Source organism: Aotus nancymaae, unplaced genomic scaffold (assembly GCF_030222135.1).
Source record: "Aotus nancymaae isolate 86718 unplaced genomic scaffold, 86718_ANA_hifiasm-v0.15.2.pri h1tg000031l, whole genome shotgun sequence".
Lineage (NCBI taxonomy): Eukaryota > Metazoa > Chordata > Mammalia > Primates > Aotidae > Aotus > Aotus nancymaae.
The window spans coordinates 3,295,306-3,319,704 of record NW_026988444.1 but is presented as its reverse complement, the minus strand read 5'-3'; the positions used below and the strand labels follow the sequence as shown (position 1 = coordinate 3,319,704).

The window sequence follows — 24,399 nt, the reverse complement described above, 5'->3', positions numbered from 1 at the left end:
AAAGCTACTGTGGAGTTTCAGCATGTGAAAGAGGGATCGTGTAAGTTAAAAATGCCATAAACTTCTGTTGTTTATAAAGAAAGGAGGTTAAAAAAAAACCCTGTTATTTATACACTCTATCTCAAAAAAAAGGTTAATTTATGATTTTTGTTGGCATGGATTTTTTTTTTTTTGAGGAAGTTTCACTCTTGTTGCCCAGTTCAATGGTATGATCTCAGCTCACCACAATCTCTGCCTCCCTGGTTCAAGTGACTCTCCTGCCTAGGCCTACCAAGTAGCTGGGATTACAGGCATGCACCACCATGCCTGGCTAATTTTGTATTTTCCGTAGAGATGGAGTTTCTCCATGTTAGTCAGGCTGGTTTAGAATTCCCAACCTCAGATGATCCGCCCACCTCAGCCTCCCAAGGTGTTGGGATTACAGGTGTGAGCTACCATGCCCGGCCTCGTGGCATGGATTTCTTTTGAGTTTATCCTGTGTGGGGTTCACTCAGCTTCATGAATCTGTGTTTGAGTCGCTCCATAAAGTTTGGAAAGTTCTCACCTCTATTGTTTCAAATACTGTTTTAGTCCTATTCTCTTTCTCCACTCCTTTTGGAACTCACTTAATAGGAAATGGAATCTTTTGTCATTGTTCCATTGAGTTTTGTTCTCCTGCACTCCCCTTTTTTGGTTTTTCTCTGTTCAGATTTAGTGAATTCTATTGATCTGTCCTTAAAGTTGCTGATTGTATCTTCTGTCATTTCTACTCTACTAATGAGCTCATCCAATAAATTTTTAAAGTTTCTGTCACTGCATATTTTAGTTCAATAATTTCTGCTTGTTTTTCTGTAAGTTCTATATTCTTGTAGAGATATTCCATTTTTTCATTAGTTTCAGAACAATTCATAATTAGTTTCTCAAACATTTTTATGATGGGGTGCCTTAAAATACTTATAAGAAAATTCCATCTGATTCATCTCATTAGTGTCAGTTTATTGCATTTTATCTTTTAAGTAGCAGTTTTCCTGGTTCTTGGTATGATGAGTGGTTTTCATTTGCATCTTGGACATTTCTATTAGGAGACTGTTGATTAAAATTGCTGTCATGAACCACCTGATGTCCAGTGTCTGAAAGCCTGAAAACCCATATTGTTGGGTTTTTGCTTATTTCATATAGAAGGGTAAATCCAATCCTTGTTACTCAAGCTGCAAGTACAAGTCCCCTCTGTCCTTTCTGTTATCTTCCTTCCAATGGCTTTTGTCTGTTTTCTTCTGCATTCTGGGAAAATTCCTCAAATTTGTCTCCACATCATTGATCTACTTTTTCGGCATCAGTTCTGCCCTTTGCTGTGCACTCATGACGACTTTAGTTTCCTCATCTAGCTTCTTTTATAGTTTCAGTCTGTTTCCTTTTCACTTTGGCCTATTGCCTACTTAGGGCTTTTTAATTTTATTTACTGCATTTTCCTAAACATGTGGATTTTTCTTCCCTAAATGATTTTTTTGATCCTACACTTCATTTCCAAAATCATGTTTATCCTTAGAATCTCCTGGATATTATTTCTTTTCTGCAGCATTTTCACACAGTATTATTTACTCAAGCAAAGCAAACTCTGCTCAGCCTTGATGTCTGTCAGCTGACAAAAGGGCAGTTACCTCACCCGGGTGGTGCCAGCCACCATCTTCAGTTATGCCTGGGCTGGCCAGGGCACCCAGCTCCTGGCTGACTGCCACAAGCAGGCTTGCAGCTGGTGTGCTGTGCTGTTAAGCTACTACATATTTACTCAGCAGCCAATAATCATATTATAGTAACCTATTCAGTTACTGCAGCTGGCTAAGGCCTGTCCTCCAGATGCTGACTCCTGGGAGAGGCAGGAATACATATGTGAGTAAGTGCAGGCCACAGTCTTGGTGCTTCTGGAAGTCTGGGAAAGACAAGGATACACAGAAAGTGTTTGTCCACCTGTAAGAGCAGCAATAACTTCACAGCAGTGGCACTATATGAACTAAATCTTGAAGGAGTCCCAAGAGGGAGGCTGAGTGTCTTGGAAGCCTCATCTAGAGCATGACAGCACTACTTTGAGGCCAGGGTCTTCAGGGCAGTGGCTGGCAGGGTGCACAGGGGCCCCATCACAATGGGCTCTGTATGCCAGGCACAGGAGTGCTTATTCTGAAGGCAAGAGGAAGACGTGGCATACTCAAAAGGTGTTTCATAAATCTCTCTGGCAGTGAAGTGGGGAGGATGTGGGGAGACCATCCCCACGGGTTTCAGTCTCACCTGGATGTCTGGCCAGCTCTTCCACATCCACTGCTCTTCCTACACTGACGATGGTTTCTGTCCCATGCCACTGTGATTGGTGTGGCAGAGCCACAGCCATGTGAATGAGATCCATGGAGTCACTAGACTCCACCTGTGTCTCCTGCACTATCTGGAGCTCCTTGTCACAGCATTACACTCAGGGAGACAGGTTTTCTTTCCAGACTAACTACTAACTTGAGGAAACCTCTAAGGAATAGGAAACAAGGCTACTGACCCACAGGGCTGCACCCAGCTACAGCTCCTCCACCTCACCCTGGTTAGGAGAGGAAAGAAGGCATGGGGGAACAGGGTCATTGAGGCTTGAATACATATTTTTAGAAAGGGATATCTGGTAATATCAATGACTGATTTGAGACAAAGTAATCTTCCAACATTAGGCATCAGGAATGACATAGGAGTGATGAGTTGCTAGGAAGTCATGAGGTTGGACGTGGAGGTGATGAAAACCCAACACTGAAAAATACAACAAATACAGACAGAGGAGGCCTTGTAGGCCACAAGAGCATCGCCTGGGCATCACCTAGATTATCAGAGCAGGGGAAACACCCACACATGAACTGTGGAGCAGGGGCTCAAGGAAGAGACAAAATGGAAGTGCTAAGCCACCACACTACTATATAAGTCTCCCCTGGTTACTGGTGCCTCCCTGTCAAGTATTTACCCCAGTCGGCTGTGCATGGAGGCCCTGTTCACAGGTGTTCTCTTCTCCAGCACAGGGAACTCTTGGGGCAGGCACTGTCATTTCCAGCTGGCCCTGATTTAAGCTAGGAAAAAAAAAAAAAAAAAAAAAAGCAGTGAATTCCCTGGAAGAACTCTGGCTCAGTGAATTTGCCAATGAGAATGAACAAGCCCTAAGCTGAATTTTCTGAAGAGATCATTCAGTTCTTTATATAACTCAGTGTGAACAAATAGATATTAACAATGCAGGGTCCCCAATTTTCCCATCAGTGGGTTTCTTAAAGAACAATTTTTTCTAACCATAATTCTTTCAATAAATAAATTCCAGTAACCCATGGAAACCTGGGATAAGAGAGGTAGCGTAGATAGGCAATATAGACACCTCTGAATCAGCCCTTCTCAGCTGTTCAATATTTTTTATTTTAGGCAGGGCTATAGGAGGGTGGAATGAGGGGAATGATAGGTTTATCTCATTTTTCAAATTATTCTTTGGCAAAGAAAAAGTTAAACATTTTACTAAGACTATATATCAACATTTTACTAGACTTATTTTATAAAGAATAGTGAACTGTGTAGCAAACTTGAATTTCCAAAGTTCAACATGGATCAAAGTGAAGGACAGACATGGTGGCTCACACCTGTAATCCCAGCACTTGGGGAGGCAAAGGCAGGCAGATTGCTTGAGCTCCGGAGTTTGGGACCAGCCTGGCCAAGATGGTAAAACCCCATCTCTACCAAAATTACAAAAAATTAGCTGGGAATGGTGGCACATGCCTGTGGTCCTGGGTTGAGGTGGGAGGACTGCTTGAGCCCAGGAGGTAGAGGTTGCAGTGAGCTAAGATCGCACCACTGTACTCTAGCTCCAGCCTGGGTGACGAGAGTAAGACCCCACCTCAAAAAAAGAAAATGAAAACAATCCTGAATTGGTGGTTTACATCTTCTTGTTGGAATTCTTACATGAAAAAAAAAAATCTGCTTGATTATCAGCAAAAAGGGTGATGTTAAACAGGAATATGTGACTTACTTTGAAAATCTCTTAGGGAGTAAGAAGGTTCTACTTAACAAAGGTAAATCAGAATGCACCAGTAGTGCCGTGGGTTTTACAGAAGAAACTGGAACTGATTTTTCACAGTAGTTCTTGAAATAAGTGGGGTGGGAAGTGGCAGCAGAGCAACCCCATGGAACAGCAAGTGGCATTTGTTCACTGAAGACTGTGACAAGAGTTTTGTGATCAGCACTGCCTGGGAGTTTGCCCTCTGGTATTTTTCTTTCTTTCTTTTTGGGTCTAGAATCCAGCAGAAGGCTTATTCAATCTTTCTGCTGCCGTAAGAAAAAAACATGCTGGGTCTATCACCAGATGGCCTGTGAATGGGCTAGGACTCTGTTGAGACTAGCTTAGCTACGAACACTGTTGTTCTGTACCCTACAAGGTCTTTCCAGACAAGTGTGCAAGTAACTAAGGACAGAGGAGAATATGCACAGTGCTTTGAATCATGTAAAGTGCCAAATACTAAGGTACATGATCCTTCAGAATGTACATTCACCATGTTTTAGCTCCTGAGCAGCCTCTCAGGCTTCCAGTGCTTAGAGACGAGGGCAGGCGAAGACGCTGGTTCCCTGTGGTCTGTGCTCGGCAAATAAAGCTGGTGAAAACACAGACGAGCAGCTACAGGAGAAAAGGGGCACAGCTGAGATCCACTGTCCATATCTCAGTAACACTCTTGCCTCGGCTCCTCAGTAGAAAGACTACAAAGGGGTGGTCACCTGCTGGTAGGTTATTTAGGGGAAGATCAGAGGTAAGAGGCAAGCCTTCTTCTGAGAGGTTTACCCTGGAAGTGTTCCCTTCTAGGAGTGCTTAAAAACCATGCAGCTTACGCATCAAATTCTAAGCAATAGTCAGGAGGACTCTCTCGAGTACAGCCAAGAACCAGGATTCAGGAAGCAAAGGTTTTGGATGTCCAACTAGATGTCAGAGCTGCCCAAGAGCTTCACTTCCCCAAGGGCCTGCCCACTCCCACCTATTTCCAGGACTGGCCTTTTGGCCGAGTCTAGGGATTTTCATCCCCTGGCAAACAGAAATCACCAACTAGTACCCGGTTGGTTGGGGGCATATGCACTGGAGCCAGAAATGTGACTTTGGCCTGTGAAAGAGGGAGGGGAATGCCAAGAAGCCAGAAGGTCTCAAAGGCAACTGGGCCCCACAGTCACCCAACAGATCCCATGGGCCCCACTGGCCAAGCACCCAGGACACCACCAGCTGCTTACTGTGATGGGCCACGTCTGGGTGTGCTCTTAAGATGGGGTGTGTGTGTAAAATATCTCTGGGGGATTTCCACTGGACAGAATGGGATGATTCAGTTATCTGGACATTTTAAAAGAATTGCTTACTCGCTGATAATAAGCAAAGTGTTTTTCTACTGTGCAAATACTTTGATGTCAGAATAATTGATATTACCGCTTTCAGTGTGGTCCAGGGGCACAATGTCTTTCATGTATGCTGCATAAATGTCTCCACTGGACAGCAGGCGCTGGCATCATTTCTCCCACAGAAAGGCTCTTCAGAAGAGTCCTGCATCAACACCTGCACCACCAGCTGGGAAGCTCCAGGCAGCCCGAACTACTACTATGGGATGTGCCCTGACTTGGGCCTGGGACTGGCACCAGGCAGAGAACCTCATTTCCTGGGTCACAGGGGGAAGGAATTAGCTGCTGGCTCCTGCCCTGCCTAGAGAGGATGCCTAGTGCTCAGCTGGCAAGAGGAAAAGTGTGAAGCTGAAGTTCCTCTCTCCCCTAGGCCCTGAGAGGTGGGGATTAATGTGTCTCCTGGACAAGCCCGAGCTCCTCAGATGCCATCATTCTCTCTATCCAATCTCACTCTTCCTGCTCTGTGTGGCCCATTAGCCAGGGGCCGCTCTCAAGTCTAACGGGTGCAAACAGGAAACAAGGCGTACCTTCCTCACCTGCTGGGTCTCTGTGACAGACTGCTCTCACAATCAGAGATTCTATAAATTAAGAAAAACAAACTAAACCCAGAAGATGGCAGATGGGGAAATCCAGAGGTCTAAGGAAGCTGGCAGTTAAATTTGAGAGTGTTAGGCAGGCAGCAAATAAAACTAGACAGACATTTATTTTGCGTTTGATTTCACTGGTTCAAATGTCTACATGCTGGAGTAAATCCACTTGCCTCTCTTCAGGGCTCTTCCTTTGCAATACGTTAACTTGGTTAAGGATGGCGTATGCCACTGTTGACTCCTGGTCCTCCAAGGCCTAGGAGGCTTACCTCCAGGCAGGGCCCAGAGCCACAGCAAACTCAGAAGGCCACAGGTACAGTATCAGTGGCATCAGACGTTGGGCTGATTCCTGAGGCATCACTCCTGTCTCCTAAGACAGCAGGGACTGGTGCTCTGATAAGGAGCTACCAGCTCACAATCACATGACCACTGCAGAAACACCAATGCCAGCTGGTCCAGGTTCCAGCCAGTTTCCTCTGGGCAGCACGTTAGAATGGGCTCCCTGCCTTTTTGTTTTTATCATCCAAATCTAGCTTCAAAGGGCTCCAAAATGTCCTTGCCACATCTGGACCTGAAAGAGCAAGCTGATTTTTAAGAGATTCTCATTGCATTTGGACAAAATGAATAATGTGCCTTTCATATTTTCTTTGTATTTCTCTTCAACAGTTGCTTGACTCAACATCTTTCTGTCTGCTCTATACAATGAAAATACAAACTAAATGAGAATAGAAAAAATAATTAAAGCATTAAATTGTACAAATTACAAATCTGTTCCAAAATATACTTACATTAAATAAAATATGCATTTCAATAAGAGATCTACAGTGAATGACTATGCATTCTGGGAAGCTTCACAACATCTAGGCAGGGCCAACATTCGTGAAAGAAGCTAAGAGATTTTGCATCCTATCACAGTTTGTAGTGGATATCTTATTGCCAATCTGCAAGTTACACGGAACACATCATTAGCATCGCTTGTGCAGAAAACCAATTTTGTTGGGGAAAAGGGAAAGCAAGCTCTGGCCTCAATTTTGAGTTCATTACAACTTCTTAAGAATTTCACCAATAGCCTATACAGTACAAGTTCAAAAAAGTAAACATGTTAAGGTAAGCAGACAACTCTTCAGAAGCCCAAACACATTTTCTTGCTGTATTTATGTTGAATTCTCCATCTACAATGAGCAGTCATGAAGATGGTCTTCTTCAGGGCAACATGGTCACAGGACTGGGGCAATCCAGGGGACTGAGAGGGAGCATGAGGACGGGAGAGGGGGCTACCTCCTGCTGTTTCACGTGAGAGACAAACTGTAACACAGTCCATGGGCCTGCAATCGTCCCCTTTTATCATCTGGCATAACGCTTGATGTAGTCGTCCACTTTATTCCGGAAGTCCTCCTGTGGAGTGAGAGCATCAGGGACAGAAAGAAGAACAGGAAGAGTGAGTGAGTGAGTGAAGCAGTGCTTCAGGGACAAGTGAGATCTACCAGCACCAAGGCCCCCTGTGGTCGCCAAGGTGGTGGAAGGACCAGGATCTTGCTGAGTCCGAGTGCCATTTCACCACGATTCGGGTGCCTATTGCATGCAAGACGCAGTGCTGGGTGTGCTGAGGGGAGCGTGCAGAAGACCTGAGTGGGAGGGACCCTAAGGGAGCATCTATCCCTCCTCGTTTTTCAGACAGGGAAAGTGGAGCCCAGAAAAGTGTAGTCAAGGTCACAAAGCCAATACTCCTTTGGCCACAATGGGTTTGAGCCATAGCTGCTGCTCTCAGGAAGACCCTTGTTTCTAGATTTGTCTTCCTGGAATGATTTCCCTTGACCTTGCTACCTATTTAAAATGTGCCTGTTCTTCTCAGCCCATGTACAGCCCCCAACCTAAAGATAGCTACCCTGCTCAGAAGAGAGCTGGTGTGCTGCAGAGGTCCATCCTCATGCATTCTTGACTAGTGCAGGTGGCCAGTGACCAAAGGCGGTGTGGACCTAGGAATCACCCCAGGCCAGTGTAGATGAGATGAACTTCTCAGATCTGGGTCACTATCCCAGGTTTGTCCCTGGATCTGGTCTCCCCAAGGTTAGGAGTAAAATCCCATGGGATTGTATAAGCCTTAAGAGTGACTTGGAGCTCTTAACCCTCTCACTCCTACAACACAGCTGCTGGGTCCCAGATGTCCCTGCAGGATCACACTGCTTCAGTCCCATCAATGCCATGTAGCTCCCACTGCACAGGGAATACAGCACAGTTATCACAGTTCTTAGTGGGCATGAGTTCCATTTCCTTAGCTATGCCTCAGTCCTCCTGTCTAAGCCTCGGTCTAGCCTGCCTGCTGATTCCACTGTATAATCCTGACACCTGGCAACGTGCAGGGCACACCCTGGCACTCGGTGTACACCTCACTGCTGCCGTAATGCCCTCTCGCAGGGGAGATCCTGCCTGGAGCATGGTCCTGGCCAGCTGGGCACCAGGTGCCTGTCCTCCTGCCACACCCTTAATTAGCATGGCGACCCTTTCCAGGGTGGGCAATTTCGCAATTTGAGGCTATGGATATGGTCCCATGATTTGCTCTGGTCTCAGGGTGAGAAAGTGGAGTGCTCTGAGTCTATCCAGGTGCCTCTGCCCTGCCGACTGCCCTATTTGTCTACAGGATGGCATCTGGAGCCTCACACATGGGCCTTTACCCCACAACAAAGAGAGGTGTGCAGAAACCCTGCCTGCCCTTTAACAAAACTTTCTCAAGGCTGTTTCCACAGTCCCCAGAGCCAGACAATACTGGTGAGGAAGGAGACCCAGGCATCTGGGATCACCTCCCCTTGACTTCCACACTGCATTTCAATAGAAGAAAAGGCTGGCCGAGGGGTGCCTCCTGAATCACCTTCCTATAAGATAGCAGGCATGGTATGGGGAAATCTTTCCAGAAGACACTGTTTTTACTTAAACAAGATCAAACCCCCATCCCACTCCTCCATCAGGAGACCAGAAACCTTTCACATGTAATTCCTAAAACTGTAAACCTAAGATCCTTTCATATGTGATTTCTAAAGCTGTAAACCCAAGACCCTTTCACTTGTAATTACAAGTGTAAACCTAAGATCCTTTCACGTGTAATATCTAGAGTGTAAGCTTATATAAAGGCAGAGCTTCTCTGTTAAGGGAGCTTAGCCATTTGGACAAAACGTAAAGCCTTGCTCCTGGGACGTAATAATAAAACCCCTTCGGCCGCTCCTGCTTCACTGTCAGTTCACAAGCTTACAGGCTGTGAAATGAAGACCCCATAAATGCCCCTGCCTCTCCACATTCTGAAGGACAAAAGATGCCATGTACTCGTAGTCCCCCTGCTCACCTCACCCAGCACAGAGCCCAGCATAAATGCCTGCAGCAGGCCCCATGCTCCAGCCTCTGCTGCCTCCCTCCTCCTTTCCTACCCCAAGGTGCATGAAGCATAGGGCCCAAGTGAAACCACAGACTCTGGAACCAGATTGAGGCGGGTCCAAGTCCTGGGATTTGCCCTCAAAGGGCTACTCAATCACGGCCAATCTCAGCTTCTTGGTAGCTGTGTTCTCAGCAGCAAAATGGGGATCATAATGGTACCCACCCCGACGGGGCTGTTGTGACAAACAACTACACTCTGTGCCAAGTGCAAGGAGCGTGCCTGGCTCCTACTGTTTCATCCCTCTGACCTGCACCAGTCATAATGGCCTCATTTCTCTGCCCTGAGCTCTACAGCACATTCCTGCCTCAAGGCCTTTGCACTGGCAGCCGAGGCTTTCTGGAGTGCTCCTCCCTCACCATCTGGCCCTTTGTGACCTGCTCTCCACCTTACATTCTGTGTTTGTTCACCTATTTTTAAAAATTTTACTTATTATTATTACTTTTTGAAATGGAATTTTGCTCTTGTTGCCCAGGCAGGAGCACAATGGCATGATCTTGGCTCACTGCAACCTCCGCCTCTTGGGTTCAAGGGATTCTCCTGCCTCAGCCTCCCAAGTAGCTGGAATTATAGGTGCCTGACACCATGCCCGGCTAATTTATGTATTTTTGGTAGAGATAGGTTTCACCATGTTAGCCATGCTGGTCTCGAACTCCTGACCTCAGGTGATCCGCCCGCTTCAGCTTCCCAAAGTGCTGGGATTACAGGTGTGAGCCACCGCACCTGGCTGTGTTTGTTCACCTATGCTCCGCCTCCTCTTGCTGGAATGTGTGCGCCACAGGGACAGACTGTCATTGCCACAGTCCCTGAGCACTTCACACCACCCCTGGCACATAAGTGGCCACCAGCCAAACAAGTGATGAACGAGTGAACCTAAGGAAGGGCGCTTGACAACTGTGACCATTACTCAGCAGAAGGCATGGGTGGGGCCACAGCACTGCTTAGGCTTCACGTGGAGGCATCACTGTTTGGAGATTTTACTGGCGCTAAAAGTGTATCAGTTGCAAAGTCTTATTTTATACAAATAAGGAATATGAAGTCTTATTTCATTACAAAGAAAGGCAAAATGTAAGACCTCTCTCCACCTGGAGCCGTGGGAATGCTCCTATTGCCATGGGAATGCTCCTATTGCCATCACTTTCTATCTGACAAGGCTTGGTCCACAAGGGCTAGTCCTCACCAGCGACAGCAGAGAGGAGTGCCACCACCAATGCCTGCAAGGGGTGGGTCAAGGGGCGCATTTGCCTAGGGCCTGTCAGCGCAGTACCAAGCCCAAGGCTTTGCTGGACAACACAAGCCCATCAGGACCACCAATGGACAGCAGGGGTCGGGGGCTGACTGCCCCCATGGGGAGCTGTGAGCACGGGGCTGAGGTGCCGGCCTCGGCCAGGGCTGCCTCAAGCCACTGCCACTTCTCTTAAGGAGCCCTGCGGCCCTGGCCCTCAGAACAAAGCTCACCTCCTTGGCAGAACACCAGCCTCAGAAGACAGCCTGCTCTGCCTGCCTGGTTGCACTGTGCCACTCCCTGTGCCCACTGTGCCTGCCACTTGTTTTGTGGGTCTGAGAAGGATGCATGCTGGGTGGCACTTTTCTTGCCTCCCTGTCGGAGGCGCTCCTGCCCACTCTTTGGGGCAGTGGTCAGGCAGCACCTCCTGCTCTGAACTCAGGCTGAAGACTGTAGCAAGGACCTGGTAGGACACATTTCAAACGCCCTACTCAGTCTTGGCACACAGTTGGTCTAACTCGCATTAACAGAAGCCAAGGCTCTGAACATTCAGCACAATGTCTATAACTAGCTAGAGGAGTTTTAGAACTGTGTTCAAAGCTATGTCAGGCTGGGTGCAGTAATCCCAGCACTTTGGGAGGCTGAGGTGGGTGGGTTGCTTGAGGCCAGGAGTTTGAGACCAGCATGGCCAACATGGTGAAACTCCGTCTCTACTACTAAGAATACAAAAATTAGCCCAGTGTGGCGGCGCCAGCTACTCGGAAGGCTGAGGCACAAGCAGCGCTTGAACCAGGAGATGGAGGTTGCAATGAGCAGAGATTATGCCACTGCACTCCAGCCTGAATGACAAAGTGAGACTCTGTTTCAAAAAAAAAGCAACTTCAGCCAAGCAAACAGCAGTGTCTGGCCTACTGCTGCAATGGCAAGGCTGCCATAGGGAATCCGGTTCAGAGAACGGAATGCGAGATTCTACCACCAAATTCAGCCAGAGCCCCCGCTAGTCTGAGCCACCTCAACCGTAGCCACACATGGCCTGTCTGTAGGCTCCTGCTCCGTGCGCTTTGCACTGGGCCAGTGGTAACATCATTTCAGACCCCTTGCCTGACAGTGCTTCCCCTCGAGGCTTGTATGCTTTCTTTTATCACACAGTTCAAACCACTGCTGCCTTGCTACTCAGACACAGTGGAAAGGTGACATTCGGGGACTCTAATTCTTTCAGCCTGGGTTTTGTTGTACTTTTTTCTTCCCAGTGAGTTTTAATATATTCTTTCTAGGTAAACGGTCTTCTTAAACAGGTGTCTTACTGGAAGATCTCAAATCCATTTGTAAATAGTTAAGATAGAAGCACAATTTAGTAGCATCTGTGACTAATCCCTGGTATTTGCAGAAGTGACTGGCCAAAGATTCACATCTCCAACAAAGACTCCTAAAATTCAAAGGAAATAAAACAATCTAATATAAGAATGACTCAAAAATAAGAACAAGTAATTCAGCGATGCAAACAGCTAATGCCACATTTAAACAAAAAGATGCTCAACCTCTCTAGAAGTTCAGAAAGTAGAGTACATCTCCATGGAGCAGAGTGTTCAGGGCAACAGGTGCCTGTCTGCCTGTGCTGCTGGAAAGCCTCAAGGAAAAACAACCTGGCAAAAGGTATTCAAATTAAGGACACACACAATCCTAGTAATGCCAGTTCTAGGATTCTCTTCTGCAGAAATAAAAACCCTCGTATTTAAGATGTGTGCACAAAAGACATTCATTACATTATTGTTTGTAGTTGAAAAAAAACCCCTTAAGAAGAAAACCTGAATGCCCACCAAGAAGACAATGGTTAGAAACAAAATATAGTGGAGCCACTTTATGGAATATAATATGGCTCCTGAAATGAATGAGTGATCGTTTATACACCGCATTAGAGGAGAAAACTTTTTAGAAGTGGAACTGATGATGAAAAATAATGAATAGTGGGAGCTCTCTGAACCTTTACAAGCTCAGGGTGCTGCCCTAAAAACTAACTAAATAAAAATTATAAAGAGTAATGAATAGGATCTCATTATTTTGGGTAAAAATCAAAACCAAATGTGTATGAATGTGGATGACCTCAGCAAAAGGTGTGGAAGGATAAGATGGACAGCTGGAGGCTGGGAGGGTGTGACACCGTCCATTTCTTCTTCTATGTTCCTATCCTTTATTTATTTATTTACAGAGTCTCACTCCATCACCCAGGCTGGAGTACAGTGGCACAATCTTGGCTCACTCAACTTCCCGCGCACAAGCAATCCTCCCACCTTAGTCTCCTGAGTAGCTGGGACCACAGGTGTGTGCCACCATGCATCTGGCTAATTTTTGTAAAGAGAGAGTTTCGACATGTTGCCCAGGCTGGTCTCAAACTCCTGAGCTCAAGCAATCTGCCCACCTTGGCCTCCCAAAGGTTGGGATTACAGGTACAATGACAACGCCACCATGCTAGTGCTATACCTGTTATAAATTACTCATACTAAATTCCACTAGGAAATCACATCAAATAAAAATCACTTCTCGGGTGGGCGACGTGGTTCATGCCTGTAATCCCAGTACTTTGGGAGGACAAGGCAGGAGGACCGTTTAAGGCAAAGAGAGTTCAAGACCAGCTTGGTAAACAAAGTGAGACCCCATCGCTACAAAAAAGAAAAGTAAAAAAATCAGCTGAGTGTGGTGTCGTCCGCCTGTAGTCCCAGCTACTCAGGAGACTGAAGTGGGAGGATCACTTGAGCCTAGGAGGTGGAAGCTGCAGTGAGCCACAACTGCAACACTGCACTCCAGCCTGGGTGTCAGAGTGAAATCTCGTCTCAATAAAAAAAAAAAAAAAAAACACACCAATCCTCTCCAACCTTGGGTAAAGCATTTTCCTGAAGTTACAAACATTTACTATACCATATTATTTACAAATTGCTTTGAATTCCAGCCTTGCATCCCACCACTCTCAGTTTCTTATTAATCCAATCAAGAGACAGTAGTAACCGTCTTTGTGACAAGTGCATCAACCTAGAATAACCTGGCTCACCTTGTCCCGCAAATGATGTTCTGCAGCTTCAATATTCAGTGGATCATCAAAATTCAAAAGATCCTTAAAAAGAGAGAAACTTAAAGTAAACATTGGAAGAATTGTTCTTCTGCTGTTAAAGTCTTCATTTCATGATGCAGTAAGAAGTCTAATTAGCAAATGGCAGACCAAACTGGAGAGCTAAGAATCCCAGTAAGAACTCAAGTGCTTGTGATAGGAAAGTATCGAACATATGGGTATGTTTTTCAAAATGGTGATTGACAACTGACTGAAAGAAGATATCTCTGACATGTCAGAGATATGCTGGCATGCAGTTCTACAAAGTTTGGTGAAGATGAGAAAACAGCAATCATATTCATTTCTAATGCTATTTGGGGTAACTGGAGAATGAAAACCACTCTCATTAAGCATTTCCAAATAAAAATCCCCTTCTTTTCCATAAAAACTAACTTTTTCTTCTGTGATTAACAGCTTTCACTTTTTGAACCAATGGGTTCTCTTGGGGCCTTCCCTGAACTTTCCTTTATCTCCTTACTCTGCTTCACCAAGACTCCCACTCACAGCCAGTAATGACAACATCTGGAACCTGAGCAAATTGCAGAGCAGTGCTGCTAGGCTCATGTCCCCAGACTCAGGAGGGTGCCAGACCCAATCTCCCTGGAAAAGCACTGGAATGGCTACGCCCCTCAGCCCCAAGAAGCACTCTGGGCTTCGGAACAGAAACCGCGTCTTATCTTCATACTGCTCATCCCTCTTGTTGAAAATCAAGGAGGCTTGCCCGGGTACGGTGTCTCATGCCTGTAACCCCAGCACTTTGGGAGGCTGAGGCAGGCAGATCACCTAAGGTCAGGAGTTCAAGAACAGGTTGGCCAACATGGTAAAACCCCATCTCTACTAAAAATACTAATATTAGCCGGGCATGGTGGCACATGCCTATAATCCCAGCTACTTAGGAGGCTAAAACAGGAAAACTGCTTGAACCTGGAGGTGGAGGTTGCAGTGAGCTGAGACGGTGCCACTATATTTCAGCCTGGGCAACTATATTTTCAGACAGAGCAAGACTCTGTCTCAAAAAAAAAGAAAAGAAAAAATCAGGGGGCTCAATTTGTCCTTATGATGAGTCACTGCTTTCCAATGCAGGCTGTAGGATGGATCATTGTCAAGACAACCATATTTTTCTTCAAAAATATGTTAAGTTTGGGGACTATGTTCCTGGAGATTAATATGGCTGTGACCATTAAAATGTAACAAAATAGCAAAGAAAAACTGTAAATCTCTATAGTCATTCGTGGTTGGAAAACTAGATTCCAAGTCCTAGAAAAAGGCAAAAATGTAAAGTACATATTATATAAAGACTATATCAGACACACGAAATTCCTTATCTTCTTTACTGTATGTTAGACTTAAAATAAATGAGTTGATCAGAATTTACAAAGGTTTAGAGCACTTAAAAGATGGCTGTAGTAGCTTTCTCTTAAATTTTTTTTTTTTTATAGGGAATTTTGCTCTTGTTGCCCAGGCTTGAGCGCAATGGTACGATCTTGGCTCACTGCAACTTCCACCTCCTGGATTCAAGTAATTCTTCTGCCTCAGTCTCCCAAGTAGCTGGGATTACAGGCACCCACCACCATACCTGGCTAATTTTTTGTATTTTTTTTCTTTCCTCCCATTAATTTCCCTGTAGCAAGTCGCCAGTCAAAACCTATTCAGAGCCAAGGAACCTAAGGCAGACATGGTGGGCTCCAGAAAAAAAATATCATGGTGGCTGGTGACAATGACGGCATGTGGGGCCCCTAGAAGGGCCTGAGTTTGCATCTGTCCTCTTTGGCTCTCTCAATAAAATCTGGAGATGCCAAGACTCAACATTACAATGGAGCACAACTGCCAGACAGATTTCAATTAGGCTCCAGAAATAAAACTTCATTCACTTCAAAGATAAAGCCAAAGACAGAAGCAGAACAAAGTGGCTGAGACCAGCAGCAAACTGTCCAGCCCAGGTCTCCATCAGGTATGACCTCCCATGGAAATTCAGGGAGAGCCAGGAATCGCTGGAAGTGCTTGGTTTCTCTGCTTGTGTGACAGGGTTTCACCAGGTAACATCAGACAGAAAGATCAAAGGTAGGCAGTGACTCACAGTTTAGTTTGAGGCTCTGCGGTTTTTTTCTTTTGCTGAAGATAAGAACAAGAATACTGTGTCCTCAGATGACAGGACAAGAAAGAGCAGACCTACCCCTAGTTCAACTGAGTCCTGCAGGTGCATCTGCCGTAGGCCACAGCCAATGCCCCACATGACACCGGCAAGGAGGATGCCCCGAAAACAGCCCACTGGCCTGGGTGGACTATCCAAGATCACAGAGGCACCTTAGGCTTTATCAAAAATAGCAAAACCTGTTTTTTTGCAAACAGACATCTGAAGCTTATTTCTTTAAAAGCACTTTTATGAATCAAAAAGTAAAAATTCAAAGGAACGTATAATATTGTATTAAAAAAAAAATCCAACCAACAGCTTTTAGCCTCTTCCTGCCCTGAGAGCCACTGTCTGAGGAGTGCTGCCTCCTGAGAAGAGCAAGCTTCAGCAGCTCATTACCAACAAAAAGACAGCTCTGAGGTTCTACATGCGTGCAAAGCCTTCGAGGCTGGATAACCACATAACCATCCACCCCAACCAGGACACCTGGGAGGTGTCAGGGCCACTCCCTGGGCTGGCTAGTGCAGCCACAGGCACAGACATGAACTGGGCCAAGTGAGCCCAGGGTAATTAATGGCCACCCTGCTGGAAGGGGCTATAAAGCAAGTGGAATCATCTTTGTCCCCCAGAAAAGCGCCCAGCAGGGCAGACTGCTGTGTCCCCTGCCCCAGACAACCTCCCACATGTCACTGCAAAGGCCCCTCATTCCCCACCTCATTGTTCTACTTCTGACTCATACAAGTGCAACAGAAAAAAGGTGTAACTATGTAACTATTTGCATGGTGGGTTATTTTTTAATTTATTATTTTTTTTAGAGACAGGTCTTGCTATGTTGCCCAGGCTGGTCTTGAACTCGTGGGCTCAGGTGATCCTCCTGCCTTGGCCTCCCAATGTGCTAGAATTACAGGTGTGAGGCACCATGCCCAGCCAGCATGTTTTTTGTTTTTTTCGTGTGTGTTATCTGTCTTTTGAGGCAGAGTATCTATTACCCAGGCAGAGTACAGTGATGCAATGTGAACTCATGGCAACCTCTGCCTCTAGGGCTCAAGAAATTCTCTGACCTTAGCCTTCCAAGTAGCTGGGACTACAGGTGTGTGCCACTATGCCCAGCTAATTTTTTGTAGAGATGGGGTTTGGTCATGGCCTCCAACTCCTGGGCTCAAGTGATCTGCCCAAAGTGCTAGGATTATAGGTGTGAGCCACTGTGCCCAGCCCATGTTTCATTTTTTAACATGGTTTTCTGTTCACCTTAATGCAATGTTTAAAACCAGCAAAAAGGAAATCGAGAAAAACTTGGGATTTTGATCACCATACTTACAGTAAACAAAGAGTTTAATCCCCAAACAACATCCTGAAATAAAAAAGAAAACAAGTTTCAGGTCATTGTGCACCTAAAGTCTTTTAAACCCATGATCAAGAAATACACATTGTACTGTATCAAAACCTGTCTTCAGCATGGCTTGTTTTTCTCAAGATAGAAAATAAAAATAACTTCTCTTCAAGTATAACAAACAACTCTGGAAAATGCAAAGAGATGAGCAGCCTCAGGTAGTGAATATCAAATCAAAGAGAGCATCAGTCACCCTCCCAGTCGGACCTAACAAGCCCACTCCTGCACGGCAGGGCCCACAGGCCAGTGTCTGCACAGCGGCTCCACCTTAAATCACTCTTAGCTGTTTCCACCAAATATAGTCTGACTTCTAAAAAGCCACCTTTAGGCCGGGCGCGGTGGCTCAAGCCTGTAATCCCAGCACTTTGGGAGGCCGAGGCGGGTGGATCACAAGGTCAAGAGATCGAGACCATCCTGGTCAACATGGTGAAACCCCGTCTCTACTAAAAATACAAAAATTAGCTGGGCATGGTGGTGCGTGCCCGTAATCCCAGCTACTCAGGAGGCTGAGGCAGGAGAATTGCCTGAACCCAGGAGGTGGAGGTTGTGGTGAGCCGAGATCACGCCATTGCACTTCAGCCTGGGTAACAAGAGCAAAACTCTGTCTCAAAAAAAAAAAAAAAAAAAAAGCCACCTTTAAAATAAAATCTATTGTGTTATATCTACTGCCTCTTGGGGTTGTAGATAAGTTAATTACCTGTCATCCTAAGTTTTCTTAATAACTTTGCTTTAGTTATTTAAAGAATCATGGAAGATTCACAATTCAAGGATCAGAGATTTTCATTACCTAAAACTGAAAGCCAGTGCTGTTCTATGTGTACTATTTGCCATCTGTGAATCACAAATTCATTCTCCATTTTCCTCTTCATCAACTCAAGAGTTTTTAGGCCTGCTCTCATGCTCATCCCCTACTCTTTGCAAGTTGGTAATTTTATTTTTCCTTCTCTGCTTTCTCTAGTCCATCAGTCCAGCCACCCACCCATCCCTGACCTTCCGATGTGAGCCAGGCCTAGGGTTGGAGTGTGGGTAAAGATGAGCCCTCAGCCTGAGGAAGGGGGATGGACAGGTGGGCAGGGCAGCAGGCCAGCACTGTCCACGAGATGGGTTCCCCAGATCACCCATCCTGGGAGGAGAGGCTCTGAGCCTGAGGGGAGCAGGAGTCTGCCAGGTAGAGGGCTAGAGGAGAGGACTGCCTTCCAGATAGAGGCACTCCCTGCAGAGGGAAAGTTCTGAGAGGGCAGGACATTCCTAGAGCATGGGGAGAAGCTAAGAAAAGACTGGGTGGGCTGCCCACAGTGGCAGAGACTACAGCTCGGAGGAGCTGAGCCAGGACTGCATGCAGTCTGCAGTGTCCCCTGATGCTGGACCTGAGCCAAAACCCCCTTTCCTGTGCTGTTCCCCTAGGGTCCCTGCCTGGTGTTAGGTACCCAACACTTGATGGTCTTCTCTGGCCATAGGGAGTGGTCTGCACATCAGTTTGCTGTTCTTTCTCCAACATCTAGTGGCCTGAAGAGCTCAAGACATCCCTGTTAAATGAATGGTGGCCATGAGGTTTCCTTTGTGGCGAGCAGTTTGGCTGTGAAGCCTGCAGTTTGAGCTCCTATCTCTGGTTCTAGAATGGTGCCTGGCAAAGCCGACAAGGATGCTCATCTGGCCCAAACTGACTGAGATCAGTGACTGACTAAGTAGCCCCAGGCAGCAGGGACAAGAGGAGGCAGATTGTGCCTGGCCGCTGGTGTGGATGTGACAGATAAGGACATGTGCTGCTTTCTCAGGAGGCTGGCTACTGCAGGGAGAGGACCACAGGGACAACTTATGATCAAGGCATAGACTCTACCTTTAATGTTCTTGTGGGAGCCCAGCCAGTGCCGTCAATTGAATGTTCTCTCAGTAAACTAAAAAAGACAAAGAAACACACAATGGTTAGTGAGGAGCAGCCACGGGCACCCTACACGCTGCCGACTAGTCCTCTTGGTACGTATTTTGTCTTCACCTATGCCATGCAGGAGATCTACTTTTTAATCAAACCCATCTTTTCCTCTGTGGCTTGTCCGTTTCCTCTTGCTGAGGAAGGCATTTCTACCTCCAAGGTTATACACATATTCAATTATAATGTCTTGTGTTATGTGTGTCTATTTGTTGTAATACTTGACATGGAAGTTTTGGGCAAAGAAAAAGCATGTTTAAAATAACACATAAAGAACATCTGTCAATTTAATATTCAGAAAATGACAATGGTGGCTGTGTATGGTGGCTCAAGCCTGTAATCCCAGCATTCCAGGAGGCTGAGGTAAGGTGGGAGGATCACTTGAGCCCAGGAGATTGAGACCAGCCTGGGCAACAGAGTGATTTCCTGTCTCTACTAAAAATTAAAAAATTAGCCAGGCATAGTGGTGCACACCTGTAGTCCCAAAGGCAGGAGGACGAGTCCAGGAGTTTGAGGTTGCAGTGAGCTGTGATCGTACCCGCAAACCTGCGCTCCAGCCTGGGAATAGTGTGAGGACTATTCTGTCTCAAAAACAAAATGACAATGGCAACAAAATGACAAGATGACAACAGGAGTAACCGAAGCTTAGATCTTATCATGTGTATGTCAGGCACAATCCTAGGTGCTGTGCCATTAAATTCACTTAATGCCTATAACCACCTGTGAATGAAGTATCACTGTTTCCCTGTCTCACACAGGAGGAAACCAAGGCACAGAGAAGACATGCCCAAAGGCACAACCCTCATGAACAGTGTCGTTCTTCCAACCTGGGCAGCTCATTGGCACCGATGCTCTGAAACACTGCTGATGCAGGTTAACAACAATAGGAGCTCCCAGCATACGACATTTTAATAACTTTTTTTTCTTTTCTTTTTTTTAAGTTCCAAAGAAAAAGCTTGAGGATAAAAGATTTAATCCAAAATTCTGGGTATCAGTCAGTCCTTAGGTGAGGAGCCCACGCTCAGGGAAGGCACACCAGGATTCGGGGGTTTGGTGAGGCCCTGTTTCTGAAGCTAGTACCTGAGAGTCCTGTCATTACTGTCTACCGGCTGCAAAGGCACATCATATACTCGCATGGAAATGATCATTCCAGTGCTCACTTCCACAGCACATATGCTCAAACTGGGATGATACAGAGAAGACTGGCATTTTCACAGCAATCTTAAAAAGTAAAAAAAATTTAAAAAATAATTTTAGAAAGATTAAATGATTATTCCATATTTTGAAAAAGTATAATTTATTGCCAAGCTTCCTTCTGGAGATAAAATTACTTTTGCATTTGTTGAATTATTTTATTATGCTGTGGCTTTGATCTGTACATAAAACATCAGGCTTTACAGGCTATAATTGTTACCTCTAATAAACTTTTTTGAATTAGAGTCTGTTTAAATTCATGTAAGTCAATTTAGATCAGGATAAAAAATATGCAGAGTTTGAATCAAAGTTATAATCTTAATAATTGTCTATGAAGATCAGTTTAAAAAAACAGATAACTAACCTTAAATTGACGATTAAAGTTTACTTTTACCCTTAAAAAGAAAAAAGGAGAGGACAGGCATGGTGGCTCATGCCTATAATCCTAGCACTTTAGGAGGCCAAGGTTGGCAGATCACGAGGTCAGGAGTTCAAGACCAGTCTAAACAATATGTATTTTTAGTCTCTACTAAAAATACAAAAATTAGCAGGGCGTGGTGGCACGCACCTGTAGTCTCAGCTGCTTGGGAGGCTGAGGCAGGAAAATCGCTTGAACCCAGGAGGCGGAGGTTGCAGTGAGCTGACATTGTGCCATTGCACTCCAGCCTGGGCGACAGAGCAAGACTCTGTCTCAAAAAAAAAAAAAAAAGGAAAACTCAAATCGTGTACCCTACCAACTGGTTGGATGTCTTTCTACCCTACAGAGGTATTGATGACTTGTAGATCTGAATTGTCAACTTTTGAATAACTTTTTGGGAACCAAGTCAAATCCTAGTGGCTATATTTTGTTATTAGAATGATCTAGCTAATCCTTTTCTTATATAGATCTTAATGCAACCTTCAGTTATGTATTTGTCATTTAGTTGTCGAATGCCTGTTTCACCCATAAAAGCAGGGAATGCTAACTGCTCTGCCAGTGCCTAGGCTCAATCAATATTAGCTGAATGAAGGGGAAGGAAGCTCACCCTGAGCTTTGCCATCAACAGCACAGGCAGAGCAGGAGGGCTTAGCATCTGGCCACAGCAGGTAACAGGGAGGCCCAGCATGTGGTGGCCACCAGTCTGGACAGCAGTGAGGCCCATCAGGGGTGCAGTGCCCCCAGGCACTGAGGAAGTTCTAGCCTGGCCTCACAGAGGATAGTCCCAGTGAGAGCTCAGGAGACAGAGACACTTGGCTATCAGAGATGTTATTATACAAGGAGGCAGAGGACACACCAGGAACTGGAATAGAAGCTTGGGCTCTAGGAGATGCTTGAACTGAGCTCTTGACTTGGGCCCTCCAATCCCACAGACATGGAGCCTCTGACCCTGTGCCAGAGCAAGGGGAGGGCCCCTGCTGGGATGACAAGGTGGAACCAGAGCAATTCTCTCTAAAAGAGGAAAGTGCTCCTGTGTGCCAGAAATAAAAGTCAGGCCCATGGAGCGCCAGGCACCAATCAGTCCTGCTATGGGAAGAGCAGAGGTCACCACAAACCAGAGGGGTGACTGGGCTTTTCTTTCCCTTTATTCAGGACACACCATAACGCTGCCACTGGACACTGTCTGCTTTTCCCTAACAAGGTGGTCCCTGTACATCAATCTGGCACATTATTTCCTTAGATTAAATCCCTAGACGTGAAGCTGACAAGTCTAATGGTACATACAAGTTAAAGGTAGTCTACATGACTAAAGGACCAATGAAAGGTGTGCAAATATATGCACCCTCCAACAATGAGAGCCTGCTCACTCTCTGTCACCCGCCCCTGCAAGAAAACCATGAGGTGTGGCTTACCACTTGTTAGATTTGTGCCTGCCAATCTGATAAGGGGTAAGCCACACCTCATCATTTTCCACACTTTTCTCTGGTTACCGATGAGAGTGAACACCTCCTCAGATATTTACTGCCCACCTCTATTTCTCCTTATCACCTATTTGTAGCCAATGCCACATTTTGCCAGAGGAAGTATCCATCTTTTTTATAATGAATAGTAAGGACTATTTACATACCAAGGATGTTAATCCAGTCAATCATTTCTCCTTCCATTTTGTGTTCTTAATTTTTATGTGATCAAATCTGACAATCTTTTTCCTCAAGATTTCTGGCTTTTGTATCAGGATACCATCTGTTCATCCCTGTTAGGCTTTGCTAATCATCTGATTTCCCAGAAGACGGCAAAAGGGACAACAGAGCTTCCTATTCTGGACCCAATTCTGACTGAGGCACGGGCAAGACAGGGAAGCAGAGTGTGGCCCCCCAGAAAGCAAGCCAGGTGTCCTTGCAAGCACAGGAGGAATTGGGGCAGTGGGGGCCTGGACCAAATGCATTTATAACCTGCAACCAATGATGGTGGAATTTTGACGTTTCAACACGTAAAGGACAGGTATGTAAAAGGGAAGATGCTTTTTGAAAAGTATGCCTGGTAAAATGTATTTCTAACTATCTGTGAAAACTGAAGCTGATAGTGAAGAAAGGGAGCAATCTATACAAAACTAAAATGGGCAAATGGGCACTAACTGTACTTCTGAAGAGAAAGACGTCCCGCTGTAAGATTTCCAGCAGCCATGGCTTACACATTTCCTTTCAAAGGTGATTAGTGTTTACTTAGGAGAGAGAAACAAAAGAAAAGAGATGCGGAGGTTGAGCATGAGAACTGACTTAGGCCACTAATCACATTTCATGTCAGAAGTAGGAGAAATGTGCTAAGGAAACACTTCGTGCCTACTTTCCAAACTGGCTGAGTGTGAGGTACATACGGGTAAATAACCAGCCTAAAGTCTCATAGCTGCCCCAAGTAGGGCAGGGGGCTGGACTCGGGTCCAGGTGGTCTGGTATCAAAGCCCCTGCAATCAACCTTGCTGCCGTAAAGTAATGAAAGGGACAAAGTGCAGAAAAAATAAAGCCCAAATGTGAAACTTATTTTAAAAACCAACCAACCCACCTATACATCTTTTCCAGCAAACTTAGGAGAAGAAATCACTGACCCCCGACATTCTGTCATGTTGGGGATCAGGGACACAAGTCACAGCAGACATGAAGCTCCAAAAGGCTGCCTGCCCTAAGTGCCATGACACCTATCAGGACTGTTTTGGTAGAGAGGGCAGCTTAAATACAAGTGCCCAAGGTCATCTTAAGCCTGCCATCTACATCTTTTCTCCTGGGTATCTATCATTAATTATATTTTCTCATCTTAGCTAAAATCAGCCACATGGAGAGGATGTGGTCTCTCATTTAAATAGGAGTGGAACAAGATAAGGGACCCCAGGGGTCCATCCTGGAAAGGCAAGGAGGCTGCACTAAGAACGTAGCAGGGCTGTGGACCCCAGAGGGCCATGAGAGGACACTGGTCTGTTGGCAGAAGGTAGTGTAAGGTTTGGGAGCAGGCAGGCAACCTGCCTGCTCCCAACAGTAGCAACAGCTACTTCGGCTGAGTCTAAGCCCTTCCTAATCTTGGCCATGCTTCAGAGTCTTCTCTCAGAGGAGACAACACGTTTAAGAGCCTGACTCTCATACACGACACTCACAAATGTAGAAGAAAGAAAAGACAAGAAACTCACCTCAGACATATTTCCCCTGTCTCTGTGATGTTGGGGTGCCAGATCTTGGTCAGGCATTTCACTTTGGGAGGCTGCAACACAGAGAAAATGAGAGAGATCACACCAACAGTCTCTGCAAATCACATCTCCAGGCCAGAGCCTTACCACATTCCCTGTCTAGATGCTGTTTCATGGCTTACTCAGTGTGCCATGTGACTCGCTGAGCATGTGTTCAACCTTGAACGAGGCATATATCAACGTGCTGCATCCACAAGGGCTAGTCTCAGTAGCAAGTCTGCCCGTGGGCTTCTGAGCTCCTCTCTATAAGCCCCATGTGTCCTGCCAGCTGACAGTGCTGGTGACTGGTCCTCTGTCACCTCCCATACCCCCTGGGTTTGAGACTGCAGGTGTCCACAGTGCACTCTAGGGAATAGTTCTGCATCCTCTGG

General features: G+C 45.8%; 1 protein-coding gene across 1 annotated transcript in view; it reads right to left on the bottom strand.

Moving 5' to 3' along the window:
• Positions 1 to 6,082: 6,082 nt before the first annotated feature.
• The window catches only part of UBE2F (ubiquitin conjugating enzyme E2 F (putative)), a 76,160-nt gene continuing 57,843 nt past the window's right edge, over positions 6,083 to 24,399 (bottom strand). The window contains exons 6-10 of the mRNA XM_064383394.1: positions 23,972 to 24,042; positions 19,095 to 19,152; positions 17,186 to 17,218; positions 13,680 to 13,742; positions 6,083 to 7,385 (exon numbers count right to left, since the gene is read on the bottom strand). Of these exons, the coding sequence (XP_064239464.1) occupies positions 7,335 to 7,385; positions 13,680 to 13,742; positions 17,186 to 17,218; positions 19,095 to 19,152; positions 23,972 to 24,042 (276 nt within the window). The 3' untranslated portion in view covers positions 6,083 to 7,334. The remainder of the gene's footprint in view (positions 7,386 to 13,679; positions 13,743 to 17,185; positions 17,219 to 19,094; positions 19,153 to 23,971; positions 24,043 to 24,399) is intronic.